General features: G+C 45.9%; 1 protein-coding gene across 2 annotated transcripts in view; it reads right to left on the bottom strand.

Moving 5' to 3' along the window:
- Positions 1-16,668, bottom strand: part of JARID2 (jumonji and AT-rich interaction domain containing 2) — a 231,057-nt gene that overhangs the window by 86,294 nt on the left and 128,095 nt on the right. For both annotated transcript variants that reach the window (XM_052647857.1, XM_052647856.1), the window contains one exon: positions 5,221-5,362. In XM_052647857.1, coding sequence (XP_052503817.1) covers positions 5,221-5,362 — 142 coding nt within the window. The remainder of the gene's footprint in view (positions 1-5,220; positions 5,363-16,668) is intronic.

Below are 16,668 nucleotides of genomic sequence, written 5' to 3'. Positions count from 1 at the left end.
AACAGGTATTGTCAGTCAGGTGTGGATTGACTGGCATCCACACTGATCCATTTAGATCAAAAGGAAGGGAAGAGGAGCACCAGAAATGAGAACTGTGTGGGTAAACTGTGCAGGCAAGCAGGCTAGACCTGGCTCTATTTACATTATTTACATTTATTTATTTACAGATTATTTTCTGTGGTTCTTAAAGGTGCCACATAATATTCATTCCTCAATTTTGCCCCTTTTCTATTTTCTGTAAATAGAAAATATGTTTCAGTCAAGATAGGTCTGAATTCAATAGTGCATTTGACATTAAACTATACTACTAGTGCATTCTGTTCAAATATGTAGAAACTATCAAGGCTTTGAAAATTCTAATTCTTACAGAGGGTCACATTGAGTAACTCCTACTTCTAACACTGAGTGCTGCCAAGCAAGTATTCTATGCATTTGGGTCTATCTTCCTCCTAAACTTGCAGGTAGCAAAGTATTTTATGTTAACACAGTAACTCAGAACAGAAATAAGAAAAACTTACATTTGACAGTTCAGCTATAAAAGGAATACCCATTAAAAGGCTAGGGGAATTCTCATCACCCTGAACATATATTCATCTCCAAAACTTAAACATCACCACGTCTTAAGCCTTAAAATAATGCTCCACATTCAAAATCCAATCTCCTAGAGCAGGGCTGTCTTTGAACTCTGTAACTCTTACACTACCAAAGGCCTAAGTAACTAAAATACAGCAGCTCTTTGTTTAACAAAAAGAAAACATTTCTGTCCCTGCAGAAGCATGGTCCATACTTTTTTCAAAAAAAAAAAACTACATGGTACACACTTCTTTCAAAAAAACTACTCTTTCTGTAGTTTGCTTTTCTAAGCGTGTCAAGGCATCTTAGTATTAAGTACTATTAAAAATAGGGACCACCCCAAAGGGCTTCACAAACTATAGCCTGGCCCCCTCATGCCTGCTCTGTGTAGGCAAATACCTGGTCACACCAAGCTTTATGGAAGAAATTCACACTCTACCATTACAGTCCTTCCTGTGACTCAGTAACTTAAAAAAAAAGAGAGGGACACACTCCTACACTTTTCCATCAACCCACAGACGGTGGTGATGGTGGCGCCACGGAGAAAAGACATGAATCACAATTTGCATAAATCAAACTCTCTCTCTAAAACACATCTGAGAAGTCTTCAATGAGTCTGCATGTTCCCATACAGCAATTCATGTGTCATAGCGGCTGATGATAGCTAGCACTGTATCTCATACACAGTCCTTATTATATACCTGGGAGCTTTTCATGAATCAACTTGTTCAGGACACAAAACCCCTCATGGAGTGGTTACCGTCATCACAGGTATCTCACAAATGAGGAAACCGAGGCCCAGTGACACTGCAGAGCCTGCTCAAGAGCATGTAACAAAGAGATGACAAAACCAGAAGAAGGCACGTGGTACGGCTCCCGCGCACACTATTAGACAGTGAGCCACATACAAGGTTCCCATGACACATCCCTGAGAACCATCATTTAGAGGTACACCTTGATCAATGTCCCTGGTGGCTCAGAGGTTAAAGTGTCTGCCTACAATGTGGGAGACCTGGGTTCAATCCCTGGGTCGGGAAGATTCCCTGGAGAAGGAAATGGCAATCCATTCCAATATTCTTGCCTGGAGAATCCCATAGGTTGAGAAGCCTGGTGGGCTACAGTCCACAGGGTCGCAAAGAGTCTGACACAACTGAGCGACTTCACTTTCACGTGATCCACTTCTCTGTACACCTTTCCACCACAGGCACCCCCAATCCTGATCATAAGCACCATTCCAACTTTCTCACAGTCCATCCACACCTGACTGATGAAAGCTGTCCATTCTGGTTTCTAAAAGATATTCAGATACTTCTGGCAGGAAACCCAAATGTGATGATAATCAAGTGTAATGGGAGAAGCCATTTAAGGTGGCGGAGGTAAGGAGCCAGGTACGGCCACCAACAAATTCAAAGGGGTTGATTAAATGCTGAAAGTCTCTCTAATGTTTCCATTCTAAACAGTAAGAACTGATCACACTGTATCATTTTTAAACATAACTTATCAAATTCACCTACCACAACGATCAAAAGAAACAGAAGACCAACACCCAGGAGCCCCCCCCCGTGCCAAGTCCTCCAGACCCTCAATGGCTGAGCTGCTCTGCCCGTCCGACAGGCAAAGACCTTCTAGAGAGGCTGGCTTTTCCTTTCATAAACAGGAATTTCAGATGATGACCTTTTAATAACTAAGATTCCTTTTATTTTTCCCTCAATACAGGAAAATAAGTCCTTTGGAACTCTAGATTCTACTGCTTTCTATGTGCCAAAAAACCCCCAACTTAAGTAAACCCAATGGCAGCAACTACACAGGAGCAAACATAGCTTAAAAATTAACAGTGCAAACATATGAGATGTTTTGACTAAAGACTTAAACATGTTACAAGCATCAATCAGATAATGGAATTGCTTCAACTTGCAGGCTGGAAATTTAGGGCAAGGTCTACACTGAGGCTGGCATAGTCTACACTTAAGATTTCAATTTTTCTTAAGAAAGTCAAACACATAAATTCCCTTTCTTTCCCCCGTTGTAACCAAGACAAAAGGCATTATTAACTGGTGACCCTAAAAACATGTACCTAAAAAGAGCAATTAATTGTACAAAAAAAGGAAGCATTCATATCATTCTAAAGAGAGAGGTAACACTTTTTCCAAAATAAATACATAAACCACGACTCTGGAATTTTAGGACTCAAGTGTTCTCTCGCAGAAAGTCCATCATAGAAGATGTTCTCTGCATGCGTATTTTTGGGAATTTTAGACGTGAGGTAAAAAGCAGAATCTAGTCAACAATCTGCCCAGTGCTTGAAGCAACATTTCAAAATTACCGTTTAGGTAGGTACTCTGGGCTTGGGATCAGCAGACACAACATAACTTCTTTAAAAAGGTATATTATGTTTAAGAAGGTTGGCACTGAAGTCTGACAGTAACTGACAAAGCTTCAGGAACGCGGACTCCAGTTCCTAGGATCTGCCTGACAAGGCAGGGCATGTACCATATAGTTTATACTAAATGTTCATGCTAAATACCAACAAGCAATCAAAATGAGCTCTTTTAAAGCCAGGAAGTAGTAAAAGTTACTTTTTATTTGCTGTGTACCCTGCAACACAATAAGACATTTATACCCTACCTACACTATCCCTTCATAAACAACAAAGCTCCAGGCCACCCCAGACCAGCTCTGAATGTAGCTTAACCTGTCAAACCTGAACCTATCCTATATCCCTGGGTAGATTTCACTAGTAGAGTGTGATCGTAACTCCCCAAAACGCTGTCACGAATCCTTAATTCAGTAAAACAGGGTACTCAGCACGCTAATAATTAAACAGATTAGCAATGGGTTAAGTTTTCCCTAAGTTCCCCGGAACAAAGTTTCTCTTTTCTGGTCCCCTGGAGAATTACAGCTAATTGACTGATTTGCACACAGCTGCCACACAGCACCGCAGTCCCGTGCAAAGAGGAAGCCGGCAGCACTACCATCTGAGAAAGGCACCCGGGGCCAGGGACAAAGGGCCCCCACCCCCACCCCAAGAGAATGAAGCTCGATGACTTTGTCTTCATACCCCTTTGCTGACCAATCCCAGCAGAGGTGAAGGTGACGGCCAGCCACAAAGCTAAAGTACTGGTCACTGTCACTTCCAACCACAATCATAGAATTCTGTTCTCCAAACACAGATGAACATGCTGCTACTAGCTACACAACTGCCCCCCCCCACCCATGTTTGGAAACATGGATAGTATTATTACACATTCCAATATGTTTACAAATGTGATTAAAAAAAAATAAAAACATATCCTTTAACCCCCTGCTCTTGTGATGATGCACTTTTCAAACTGAGGCAGAATCTCTGTCCCAGAGCATCTGAAACATGAAAGGCTTCCACTGAGACACTCAGCCAAGTGTCTTTAAAAAGAGAAGCATAAAGGTCCAGTACACTGGCAGAGACAGTTCTTATACACACTTGCTAACTGTACTAAAAACAAATCCAAGGACACCTTCTAAGATGCAGTGTTGAGGAGCAAGAGATAAAGGTGGTAGAAATTAATACAGACTCTAGACCATGAGTTTTCTAAAGGAAGACACTGCACGACAGGAAAACAAACGCTTGCAGCTAATGGCTCTCCAATTTCAGATCTAAAGGGCAGATCTATTACAGATTTTTAAGTATCCACACATGGCTACCATCGTCTTTTCCTCTTTATTTGCTGCCAAATTCAGTTCTTCATTAGGTACACACATCAAGATGGTTTCTGAAAAGTTAACTAGAACTCTGTATACAGAAAGGGTACACAAAGAAGTCCAGACCGGGGATTATTTTCCTCCCCTTTTCCCATCCTCTCCAACAAACAGATTCTAAGAACAAGTAATTAATCTTGTCATCCAGGAAAACACTGAGTATGAGAACGGAAATGGGATGAAATGAAATATAAATTCTAAATGGGGGCGGGGGGAATCACATCATACACGAGACATGAAATAAGGCAGATAACTAAAAAAGGGTTTTTTAAACACTCAATTGAAAGTGTTATTATATAATGTCACTATCACTGTCTGCCCATGAAACCACAGCTCTTGTCCAACTACCATAGCCAACTTCCTGATCAAGCTATCTTAAGCTTATTTAGGAAAGTCACTAAAAAAAAAAAAAATTTTAAACCTGCTGGTAAATTAATTCTATGAACCGATTTCACACCTCCTTATTTGGTTAACACCAAATGGATTTTGCTTTCCTGACAAGGGGAAAATTTTTTTTTTTAGAAACACCACATTTAAATCTTCATATTTACACCTCTGTAGTAGTGGCAAAATACCATCTAATATACTAAAGAATACAAAGATGAAAATCAATTAAAATGAACAGCAAAGGCAGGAATTACAAACTGGCAACTCTCTGGCCAATTTTTATAGCAGGAACTTGTTTTGTTTGGCTCATACCATTTTTTGTGTGTTTTACTCATCTTTTATGATAATTAGTGGACAATATTTAGAAACCAGGATATTTGATACAAAAATCCAGGATTCTGGCTCCTATGTGAAAAAAATCAGGAGACTGGGTGAGTGGGGCCAAGTTTGTTCCCACTTGGACAAAACTGGCACCTAGTTTGAAGTCCCTGGTTTAAGGCACGAATATGTTCAGCCTTGGGTACTAACCTTTTCCTCGACGGCCCTTCTTCAAAATCTGAAGAACTAACATCGTTGCTAGTCGAGGACACTTGGGATGCATCGTCCTTCTCATTCTCTGACTGTTCTGATGCTGGTCCTAATCCCTTAGACTGGCCATTACCAAGGAGCCCTACAGGTGAAAAAAGGGGACAAACACTTAAATACATGTCACAGGAAGCAGCACTTTACCCCAGTTTAACCCTGCACAGTGGCCGATGGGGGCAGACGAGGAACTCGGCAGGAGAGAACCAGGAGGTAGGGTCCCCGAGAAGGGAAGGGGGAAGCCCACCTCACCCTACTTTGGCCTTACACAGGACTGGAGGGCCTGCCAAAGAAGTAACGCCAACAGCAAGCGATTCAAGCGGAAATGTGTTATCATAATAATATACTACAGGGTTCTTTCTGAAGTACATCAACTGGGCTTCCCAGGTGGCGCTAGTGGGAAAGAGCCCGCCTGCCAAGGCAGGAGAAGTAAGTACATCATCTTTCAGGACTGGGGAAAGAAAAGTACTTCACATATTACCAATTCAAACTAGTTATCCTTCCAGGACCACGTATTTACTCCAGAAAACACTAAAACCCTTTTCGGAATTGCCTTCAGGAAACAGTAACTACCACCCAAGAAAAAGCATCAATCATTGCTTTGTAGCCATCTATCGGTTCCTAACGAGAAATCTGACTGGACAACTTTCTCTTCACAGCAATCCTTCCCATCAGAGTCGCCATGTTTGAATCTGACCGTCTAAAAGGCCAAAGATTCTCCATGACAGCATACATGGTGCCATGCTGAAGAGGGGGTCTCAGGGCCCCAGGGTGTGCTTCCAGTAACCCGAGCTGGAGAAGGGCCTGCACCAAGTGATATGGAAGCCGTTTGGCAGCCAGGTCACGCTAACGGGTAGCTGAGTAAAAGCCTGGTCCTTCCAGAGCTCAGACATCCTTCCATCCAGTCCAGGGTTCTGGATGCAATTTCGTTTCTACCAATGGGAGGCGTGTACCCGTCCAAGCGTCCCCAGCCACTGGCCCCCACTTTCACTGCCTAGTCACCAGCCTCTGGGCATCGGCAGAAATGCTAACACAGTGCCTACATTCTCACAGCCACAGGGCTTGGCTTTTATATAAAGCCAAAAGGGCAGGAGTCTTTTGTTCTCCCAACACTTTGAGCAAGTTTGTAAGCATTTATGTCCCTGTATTAAATCTCTTTCTAGCTGAAGCATTTAAAGAGTGGTTCCTATTAGTTGCCATAAACACTATATTCCACACACTGAGTCGGATTTGCAGGCAGAAAACAGTATCCTGCAACGAAACCCTGGGACGTGGCTTGCTTATGCATTTCCCCAGTTATCTGTTCTCACATCATTTCAGAGTATGAATAATAACATAAGGTTGGAAATCTAATACAATGCAGTAAATAAAATCCCATGGCTGTCACTTAGACTTGGGGCTCTGGGAGTCATGACTACAATATGGAAATGAAAACACAGACAACTTCCCAGAGAAAGAGAAAAATGTGGGGAGTGTGCACCATGAGGCAACCAGGAGACATAGCTGGAGGGAAATCTATGGGTCTGAGGGTTGAAGTGTGGCCAACATTTCAAAGATGAGAGCAGTGCTATTCATTAGAGTAACCACCAGTCACACGGTGCTGCTGAGCATTTGAAATATAGCTGGTGTGGGTAAGAGGATGAATGATTATTTTTATTTAACCACATTTAAAACTCACTATAACTAACATTTCTAAAATAGTTTCATATTAATTCTAAAAGTATTCTGGACAAATTATTAGGTTACATCAAACACATTGAAATTAGTCTTACCCACTTCTTTTAGATTTTCTAATGCAGCTCTAAAAACTAACACTGCATATGTGGTTGAAATAACATCTCTATGATCAGCACTGAATGAGAGCCCTGCAGAAATGCAATGGGTTGGGTTGGAGTTGGTCCCCTCTCCCCGCCAGACGTGTTAACACGACCACACAAACAGCCCACCCAGACAGCAGAAGGACACAAGCACCCTCATACACACAGATTAGCAAACTAGCCCAGGGACGGAATATAAGTCAGTGGATGAAACACCACACTTAAAAGGGTGCTGAATATGAAATAAAAACTCTGGTTAAGGAACCTGTATGAAATTAACAGTTAAGGGGCATATATCTCTAAAATAAAAAAGTGTATTCCTGGTTGAATTCACATTTTTCAATAGTACAAAAGGACTCTAAGGAGAGTAAAGTGGGAAAGGAGGAAGGAAATATAACTATTTTCTGCACACCTACCATATGCCAGGGCACTGGGGAGAGACGCATAATCCAGCAAATCTAAATTTTAGTAGTGTGTCAGTTAGCCGTATGCAGGTAGCAGTATGTCAGTTAGTGTGTGTGTCACTAAATTTTAGTGTGTGTCTGTCAGCAGTGTGCAGCCCTGAACTTGCAGGGCGAGCCAGAGGGGAGGGCAGTGAAGATGAATCACCGGAGCCAGCAAACCTGCCAACGGCAGAGCAAGGAGAGCGAAGCTGGCATCTGCAATCGCCTAAAAACAAAGGCCAAGGCAGTGGCGGTGCTGGTGGCGCAGGAGGAAGGAGAGGTGGTCGTTTCGAAGCTACGTCTGGAACAAGGAGGAGACAGGGAGGAGGCACCGCTGGGTGAAGTCGGGGAGCAAGCACTTGCTCTCCCCTCCGGTGCACAGCAAGGTCTCAAGGGTCTGCTGAGCGAGCAGGCAGCCCCTGCGTGAATGAGGGAAGGAATGAGTAAAGCAGAGAGAAGTTCAGCTGTTCAGTGACAAGGAGAACCTCAGCAGACTGTGAAGAGCAGTGGCCCCCAAGCTGGAGCGCTAGTTAGAATCACCTGGAGGTTCAAGCACAGGGCCCCCTTCTAACATGCTCTTTTAACACCAGAAGATGCTGTCTGCTCTGGGGACCACATTCTGAGATCCAGTACTGCAGGGGGAAGCAAGAGTCAGTCAGCAAGAGATCTAGTTGCTCTAAGACACGGTAAAGCTCTGGGGAAGCGCGCACCAGATCCCAGGAAACGGACTATGTTTGTGCTGTTGTAACGACTCACAGTAAGGCACCCAAACCCAAAGTGCCGTGGGGGCATTCACTCTTCCACCTCTGATCATCAATTCTGTGAAGGGGAAGAGGGCTGCTTACAATACTTAACCACAAAGCTATGGTAAGTCTGCTAATGGTAAATATGGTTAAAAAGGAACAAATAATGGGGAGGGAACAAATAATGGGGAGGGGAGAGAAGTGTTCATATGACTCACTGGAAAAGACCTGATGCTGGGAAAGATTTAAAGGCAAAAGGAGAAGAGGGCAGCAGAGGTGAGACCGTCAGATGGCATCACCAGCCCAATGCACATGAGTGTGAGCAAACTCCGGGAGACAGGGAAGGACAGGGAAGCCTGGTGTGCTGCAGTCCATGGGGTCACAAACAGTCGGATATGACTGAGCGACTGAACAACCACCATCTCAGAGACATCATATAGAACAAGGATTTAATGTCTCTTTTCTCAACAACAACAACAAACCTGCCCAAGCACAAATTCAAGGAAACTGAATTATGAAATCTTATATGAAAAGGGACAATTTTAATTGACTGTATGGGAGCTCAGTGTCAGGCTGAGGAAGAGAATGCTCTGAAATGCTATGTCAAGACTAAGCTCCATTAAAAAAAAAAATCAAAGTACTGAGTCCATTGTTCCATGCCCTCATCAGACTGATATCTTGAAAGAACACCAAAGTTTCCCACATTTCAAGGATTAACAAAGTCTATCAACCGAACTAGGGGAGGGATGGGTTGTCATTCACTTTCCAGATCAGGAAAACGGGGGACACGCAAAGGTGCTGCTTGCCCATTCTATGAACTGGGGGATGTCAACTGTTTCCAGCCTTTTCAGGGGGTAAGACTGACGTGTTCTGCATATGACTGACTGTTTCGATTTGAGTATCCCAGCCTGTACATCAGCACTGAGAAAACGTTCATTTATTTTCAGTGAGACAGTCTATATGGTTGGATAAACTTGGGCTTTTTCTTTTCTGCACACCCCCACCCCACCCTTCACATCTCCAGTGTGCCGGCTACCCTATTTCACTTTGAAGCTTTTCATTCAACTCATACCACCTGCCAATCCAGGAGAGCCAGGTCAGCAAGACGGATCTCGACGCCATGGGGCAGAAGAGCCATTACAAGAACATCAGGCAAGCAGTTCGGGCTGCCTCTCCTCTCCCCGATGGAACAAAGCCCTGCCACCAATTTTTACAATGATTTTTAGTCCATGAGAAAGAATCAAACAGCATCCCCTTCTTCAAACACACAAACTGGCTTTATTTTTCCAAACCCCTCCCCTCAACAACACAAACATTTGTGGGAGAGGAGGTTAAACAGAGGAGAAGCAGAAAGGCCCACACATTCTGCACCACCCCCAACTCGGGCATTCGTTCCCCTCTATTAATATTCAGTAGGTTGAACTTAAATTAAACCACGTCTATTGTCTTTCACAAAAGCAATAAATATGAGCTGAAAATTCCAAGTCACTGCGGTAAAGGCGGCTTCAGCACTGCCTCCAACCTTGGCAAGTCACCATCAGCTGACAGGGCGGCGAGTCACAGGCCACCCTGAGGGCAGTGCCCGTGCTCAGGAGCTTAGAGCCCACAGGAAACAGAATTCAGCAGCTCTGCACCCCACCTCCCACGTGAGCCAGCAACGAAAAGGCTTTCGAGGCAATATACCTGAACGGGTCCTTGCTAAGCCTGGAACAGCAGCAGCAAAGAGGAAGGGGGCTTCCGAGCTGGGGGCTGCCTGTGCGTGTGCGTGAACTTCTGCCTCTGCTGTAACATAAACCGGGCTGGGACATTTAAAACACAAATGAGGCCAAAGATTCCTTCAGCTAAACGGTGATGACAGCTACAGATTTCAGAACAGAAACATACGCAGAGAAGAAATTCTGTCCCAACCTCTGAAAGGCGGGGGGCGAGCCTGGGCGGTGCTTCTAATTTTATGATGTTGTAGACACAAAGAAGTTTTCCCAGTCCTCCTGTTAGCTATCCATACAGGACGAAATACACAATGGAGGAAAAATCTTAACGCCTCTTGTTTCACAAAAGCTAGGCCTAGAGAAGGGTTAAAGAGAAAGAAAAACTAGGAGACCTTTGAAGCTGTTTCCGAGCTTCCAAAACATCTGGAGCACACCAAACGTATTAGCATATTAGGGAGAGTCAGTGTGTTCAGCTTTGTTGTAGAAGAGATGCACAAAAGGTAATTCTGTATTATGGAGCCAATGCCCGTCTGTCACCCTGTCACTGTGAGACAAGGTATCACATTACATATTAAACAGTCAAGCATCCAAAGAGAGCTTTCATTTGCAGCAGCAGCAGCAGTGCCTGCGTGTGTGTGTCTGTGTGTGTGTGTTGAGGGAGGGGGCTGGCAAGACATAAAAGCAGCCCCCTTGGCCGAGGTAGGACCTTCTCTGAGGTACTTAGAATGTCTGTTTTGCTGCCATGATTAGTGGAAAACAAAGCCTATTTTCACTCAAATTTTGAAAGAAAAATTAGATTGTTTGTGTTGTACATGTGGATGCCGGGGAAAACCTGGCTGGGGCCAGCTTCACAGAGTCAACATGAAAATGTAGTTTAAACCCAACTGTATACACTCGGGTCAGCAGCTGAGCCTTGGATCGATCCTGGGGTCCCACGAAGGGGGTGAGCAGGGCAGAGGGGTCTGCAAAGCGAAGCCCAGGCCGGGCCACTGACACCCTCTCCGCCACAAAACACCAAGGTGGCTGACAACAAACCACAGCCGTGAGGCATGGTGTCACTGCCACACTCGTGGGCAACAAGCACAGATGAGCAGGGTTTACTCCTTCAGCTCATGGAGGATACGCAGCCCTTTCCCTCAGGAGGATGGCCCCCGACAGGCCAGGGCGCCCCTTTGTCTGCTCTCAGATCAGCGATGGCGATTCCGCACTCCGGCCAAGAAAACACAGCCCCAGCAGCCCCTCAAAAGAGCCCCCAAGAGGCAAGTGCACCCAGAAAGTAGAGAGAAAGAGAGAGAGCGGTATGGATGGAAGAATGGATAGATAAATAAAAGAGACAGACAGATGGACAAATAGATAAGATAGATGGATAGATAGGCAGGCAGGCACATAGATCGACAGACAGAGAGGCAGGAAGGTTACAGAATCCCCCAGGAACCCTTCACAGCCAGACTTTTTCTCCACAAAACCTTCTTGGACATCTTTTCAGAAAGGATGTTCATTCAAAACCTGACAGGGATAATGTCACAGAAAAGGTGGGCCACTGGGCAGGCAAGGAAAGTATCTGACCCTCATCCTTTTCTCCTCTTTTCAGAATCAAGCAAATGACTAAATTTGAGAGACGTGAACAGGAAGAGAGACAAACAGAAACCCTAGCCCAGGAGGCAGCTCGTCACCTCCAGGCACAGAGGGAACAAGCCCGCAGACCGGCCATAAGCACACACAAGAAGGTGGGCCAGATCCCTGCTCCGACTAAACCCCAGCGGCCAGCACCACCAGGAGACAAGAGGCTTCTCCTCCCCACGCCCCGACCGGAGCCACTGAAGAGGCTCCAGCAAGGACCAGAATGTCACAGTGGAGCTTCACTGGATTCAGAAGTGCCTCCACCGGAAGAGCCCGGGATCTCCAGGGAAGATGTCTGACTGGGCCCAGAAGCTACTGAGGCTCTGGTGACAATGCTGTAAGCAGGGCCCGTGTGTGTCAGCACAACTCCTCCACTTCTTAGGGCAAAGGCTCTTCTCCCTACACTCTCCATCCTCCCACCCTTCACCCTTCAAATGATTCCTACAACAATCAGAACAGGCTCCGTGTCTTGAGCACAAATGATTACTGAAATACGAGCATTCTCATTGCTCTGCGGCGAGAAGCTCTACCTGCGTCCAGTCACCGCCCTCAGTCTCCCACCTCAGGGTCACACCTTCTCTTGGTCCCTGCCCCCATCCCGGGACCTCGCCGTGTTTACACCGGCAAACCAGTCAACCTAGTTGTAACTGTCCATCAAAAGCACAAATCCTTGAAATCCTCTAAAACATGAAACTCAGGTCTCTTGCCAGATAAGCGAAAGGGTGTGCTGGACAAGTGGCCCAGTGCTGAGCGTCCGCGAGGTCGAAGACTGCCTTCCACATTCAAAAGAAGTGATTAAAGGCAGTGTTGGGCTTAGGCTGGTGTGGAAAATGAGCTGCAGAACAATGGACCACTGCAGAGCCTGGGAACTTAGAGGCAGACACAGCGGAAGGGAACTCAGCGCATTTCCATCAAAATTCTTTTAGATAAACAAGACCAGCATGTCCAAAGTCTTCTGTTCCAATAAGGTGACATGCCAAAATCTGGTTTTATAAATCCTGTAATTCGCACTTCTCAAAGGGAGATTTTCCATAAGCAGGGCATGTTCCCAGATAGTGACATTCTACCTATAATTAAAACGTGTCTGTGTGTGTGTATTTGGAGAGAGAGAGAATAGGAAAGATCCATATAGTCATTACATTTACCCCACGAAATATAGTCACCCAAAGAAACCAGTTCTCCATTATTAACAAGTCTCTACAAAGTTAAACAAAGCTGGCTTTAACACAAATCAACAAATCCCATAAAGTTATTAGCTTATAGGAACAATTCCAAACACTTGAGTGTCCTGACAACTTAATTCAGAAAGGTAAACAGCCACATCCTCACGCCAAACATCCCTGGCAGTCTTTATTCCCTAAGCCCATAAAACAGACCCCACGGAAGTCCTCAACTCTTTGTTATAAGCTTTCCAGTGCACTTGTACCTCGCTACATACAGATAAGTCAACCGTGCACCCACTTCTCAGATGACTGTAACAAAGGATTAAGTGGGATCCTCAAAGCCCAAAAGAAAAAACAAAAATCTGCAGACAGCAAGCTAGCTCAGAGAGGCCTACTGCCTCCTGGAGCTGCCTTCTTCCCGGGGTTGAAATGTAATGGAAACAGTACAGAAAGCAGAACTCCAGCAACAAGGCAAAGACTTGAGGCACCTAAAATTGATGGCTGCTGAAATTCACCTGTGTTTATACTCATGCAAACATGTGTGAATGCGCGAAACGTGGGCGCAGAACTGAGAGCACTCAAAGGTTAAGCTCTGAGGTCTAGCCTAGCATCTCTGAGTCTCTGTTTACGGGCCTCAGTTTCCTCCATTTTTCAAGGAAAGAGGACAGAGGCGGAGAAAGTAGGAAGGGAAATGAAAACCATGCATACTGTTTATAAAGGGGACCAAAGCTATGGCAGAGGATGAACTAATTTATAATCAAACACCTATTTTTAAATGCTGGGAAATGATCACAGAAACTAGCAATAAAATAAAGGGGGCCAGCCATCACTGGATGGCAATTCGGTCCCCAGAGAAAGGTCGAGATCCATACAAGCCTGACTAAAACTGCAGATTTGGCCAAAATGGTCAACAGAGCTCAATGCTTTAAGAGCGACATGAATTCTCTCTTGTAAATTTCCACAGTGCCTTTGCAGGAACCACCACTGCCCCCAAGGAGGATACCAAAGCCAAAAGAATAGTAATATTAAGCAAATCACAACACTTTTTTTTCTTAAACATACTCTCATATATACAGCACCTTGCCATCCATAATGGATTTAATCAGGACCCCAGCAGGGAAACCCACAAAAGGCCTATTTCTCCAACAAAAGCCACAGCAGCCTGAAACAAACCTAGAGCTATTTGGTTTTTTATTTTATTCATAGGAACAGACCTTCTATCCCAGGTTCCTCAAGATAAGCCACCAAAAACTGCACCTGACAGGCCCGTGGAGCAGCCATCCTCAGAGCCGGATCATTGCAGAGAGACAGAGAGGAAGGAGGACAGAGGACGGGAGGGAGGAGGGGGAGGCGCGCGCGAGGCAGGCTCGGAGCACTTGTCAACAATCCTCCCCTGCACGTAACGCGGGCGCCTGCGGATTCCGCCAGTGCAGATTCCGCGCGGCCGGGGGGAGGGGAGGCGCCGGGAGGGAAGGTTATTTATGTGGCTGCGAGAGACTCTAACACCAAAGAGGAGGGGTCTGGGGCTTTTTTTTCCCCCTTCCTGATAAATTAGAATGAGAAAAAGGCAAGGCTCAAATAGCTTTTCACCCTGTAATTTCCTCAACCTGCAATGCAGACAAATCCTTATTTTTAGGATCTCTGACACGGCGTGGGGCGGGATTTGGGGGGGGGGGGGGGGTGCCCAACTGGATGGGAGCAGTTTAACTGTCCACCCTTCTCTGGGCCCAGGGTCAGACTGCTGTCCCCCTCCTCGCCCCCGCCCCCCCCCCACCCTCGCTCACACACTTCCCCCTCCCCAGCCCAGCCGCGGGGTCCTAGCATATTTTCAATGGCATCCTTTTTTTTAATATCATAATCTGTGTCATTCAGCACTTGCTTTTTATTTATTTTTATTTGTTTTTTTGGCTGGGAAACCTGGGCAGCTCTCCAGACAGACTGCAGAAATCTCTTTCCACAAGCTCCTCCTCCTCCATCCCGCGCGCCCCCTCCCTCCCATTCCTGCAGCCCGGGTGCTCCATCACTTCAGTGATGACCGCATGGGCCACGGCTGCCCTCCCCGCCCCCAGCGCCTGGACACCCCGCCCCCAGGCACATAAATTCATCTAATCTAATAAAACAGAAGCTGTTTTCCCTCATTGTTCCTTGAGGATCTTTCACAAAACGGGCTCTGTGGCCTGGCAGCTGCCGAGAGGGGTCTGAAAAAGGCAGGATTCCAGCAGGGCTGGCCAGCTTCCTGGGCCCCGGATAACTGCAGCTCGCATCTCCTTCCCTATGTCATAAGCTGTTTGATTGTTAAAGTCAAAGCTTTTGAACTTCAGCTGGCAATTATCACGTCCAAAGCACATGCTCTGAACACCAGCCCACATTCTCCTCTTTATGCCTCTCCAGAGGGGAAGAAGATGGTCGACACCCTCAGAGAGGCCACATGGCATTGAAAGCTTCACCAGCAGGTTCATCCAAGGGAGCTGGGGAAGGAATGCCCCTTACGCCTTCCTACTTTCAGCTCGTGGCTGTTGTTGTTTAACTATTGACTGAGCCCCTTCTGGGCTTTACATACATAGGTCAAGTTATTCAGACTTCAAAAAACCCTAGAAGCAGATCTGTCCTGGTTGCAGGGCCAGTGCATTTTGTCCGCTCTGTTTCCTAAATGACCACGGCATCTCTACCTGCCTCACTTTCAAACAAAAAAAATGTCAGGAGGCAGGTGATGGTTGGCCCAAACCTCTACTCAATTTCCACCACTTTAAAACCAAAATTACAGGCGAGGCCTTTGGAGATAATCTAGTACAATCCCCCACTTTACTGATATGTCAACCGAAGCTTCTGCAGGCCTGGTTCTTAACCAAAAGCACGGTGAGTAAATCCTCAACAAGCAGAAGGCCATCCAAGAACCTGGGGTTTCTGGGGCCAGGGGCAAGCTAACACGCCAGAACAACCTCATGCAAACTCCCTGTAGGACAGAGGGCAGGAAAAGCCTCTGCAACCATTACACGCCCAGTGTGAGCCCAGAACAGACCCTCATTCAGCTCTCTCCAGTGCAATCTATTCCTATTATGCTGAACAACTGTTTGGCGTGTATCCCACCGCAGCATAAGTCATACACAGTCCATTAAAGGGCATTTAAGGGGTGACTGTTTGGCTCGTCCCTCTTCTTTGTTCTGGGACTTGTCTTAGTGGCCTTCCCTAATCAAAAGCACCCAAAAGGGAGAACTGCAAAGGAGATATGAGGCAGGTATGTTTGGGATATATGGAAATTTTGAAAAAAGGTTAGTAAGAAAGTACAAACCACAAGACATAACCAATCAGTCAGAAATGAAGCTTGACGGTCATGAATGGATAATGGCTATGCTTAACACCCCCACTCTGACCACTCAGACACAGCCCCTGCGGGTAAGTAAGGGCTCTCTGCTCTTTCCCTATCTCTAGTCTCCCAGGCTTCCTCTTCCAATCAACTGGAAAAGTAACAAGGTATTTAAAGTCAAAAAGATAAGGCAACCCACTCCGGTATTCTTGCCTGGAGAATTCCATGGACAGAGGAGCCTGGTGGGCTACAGTCCATGGGGAGGCAAACAGTGGGACATGACTGAGAGACTAACACTTTCACTTTAACAGGATGTTGGGCCCCAGGCTGCTCTTACCTCTAAAAGCAGAGCAGCTTCTGACGATGCACTTTTTGTTGTTCAGGTGCCAGGCTGTGTCTGACCCTTTGTGACCCCATGGACTGCACCATGGTGGGCTTGCTTGTCTGTCCTCCACTCTCCCAGAATTTGCTCAAATTCATCAGACTATGGACTAGGGATTTATCCCCTAAAAGATGTGCGTAGCCAGCCCTGTGTGTCCACTCTGACCTGTGCTCTGCTGCTGGGTCGGGAAGAGGACCTGGGAGAACTTCTGGC

The sequence above is a fragment of the Budorcas taxicolor genome, chromosome 11, assembly GCF_023091745.1.
Source record: "Budorcas taxicolor isolate Tak-1 chromosome 11, Takin1.1, whole genome shotgun sequence".
Lineage (NCBI taxonomy): Eukaryota > Metazoa > Chordata > Mammalia > Artiodactyla > Bovidae > Budorcas > Budorcas taxicolor.
This window is presented reverse-complemented; position numbering and strand designations above follow the sequence as displayed.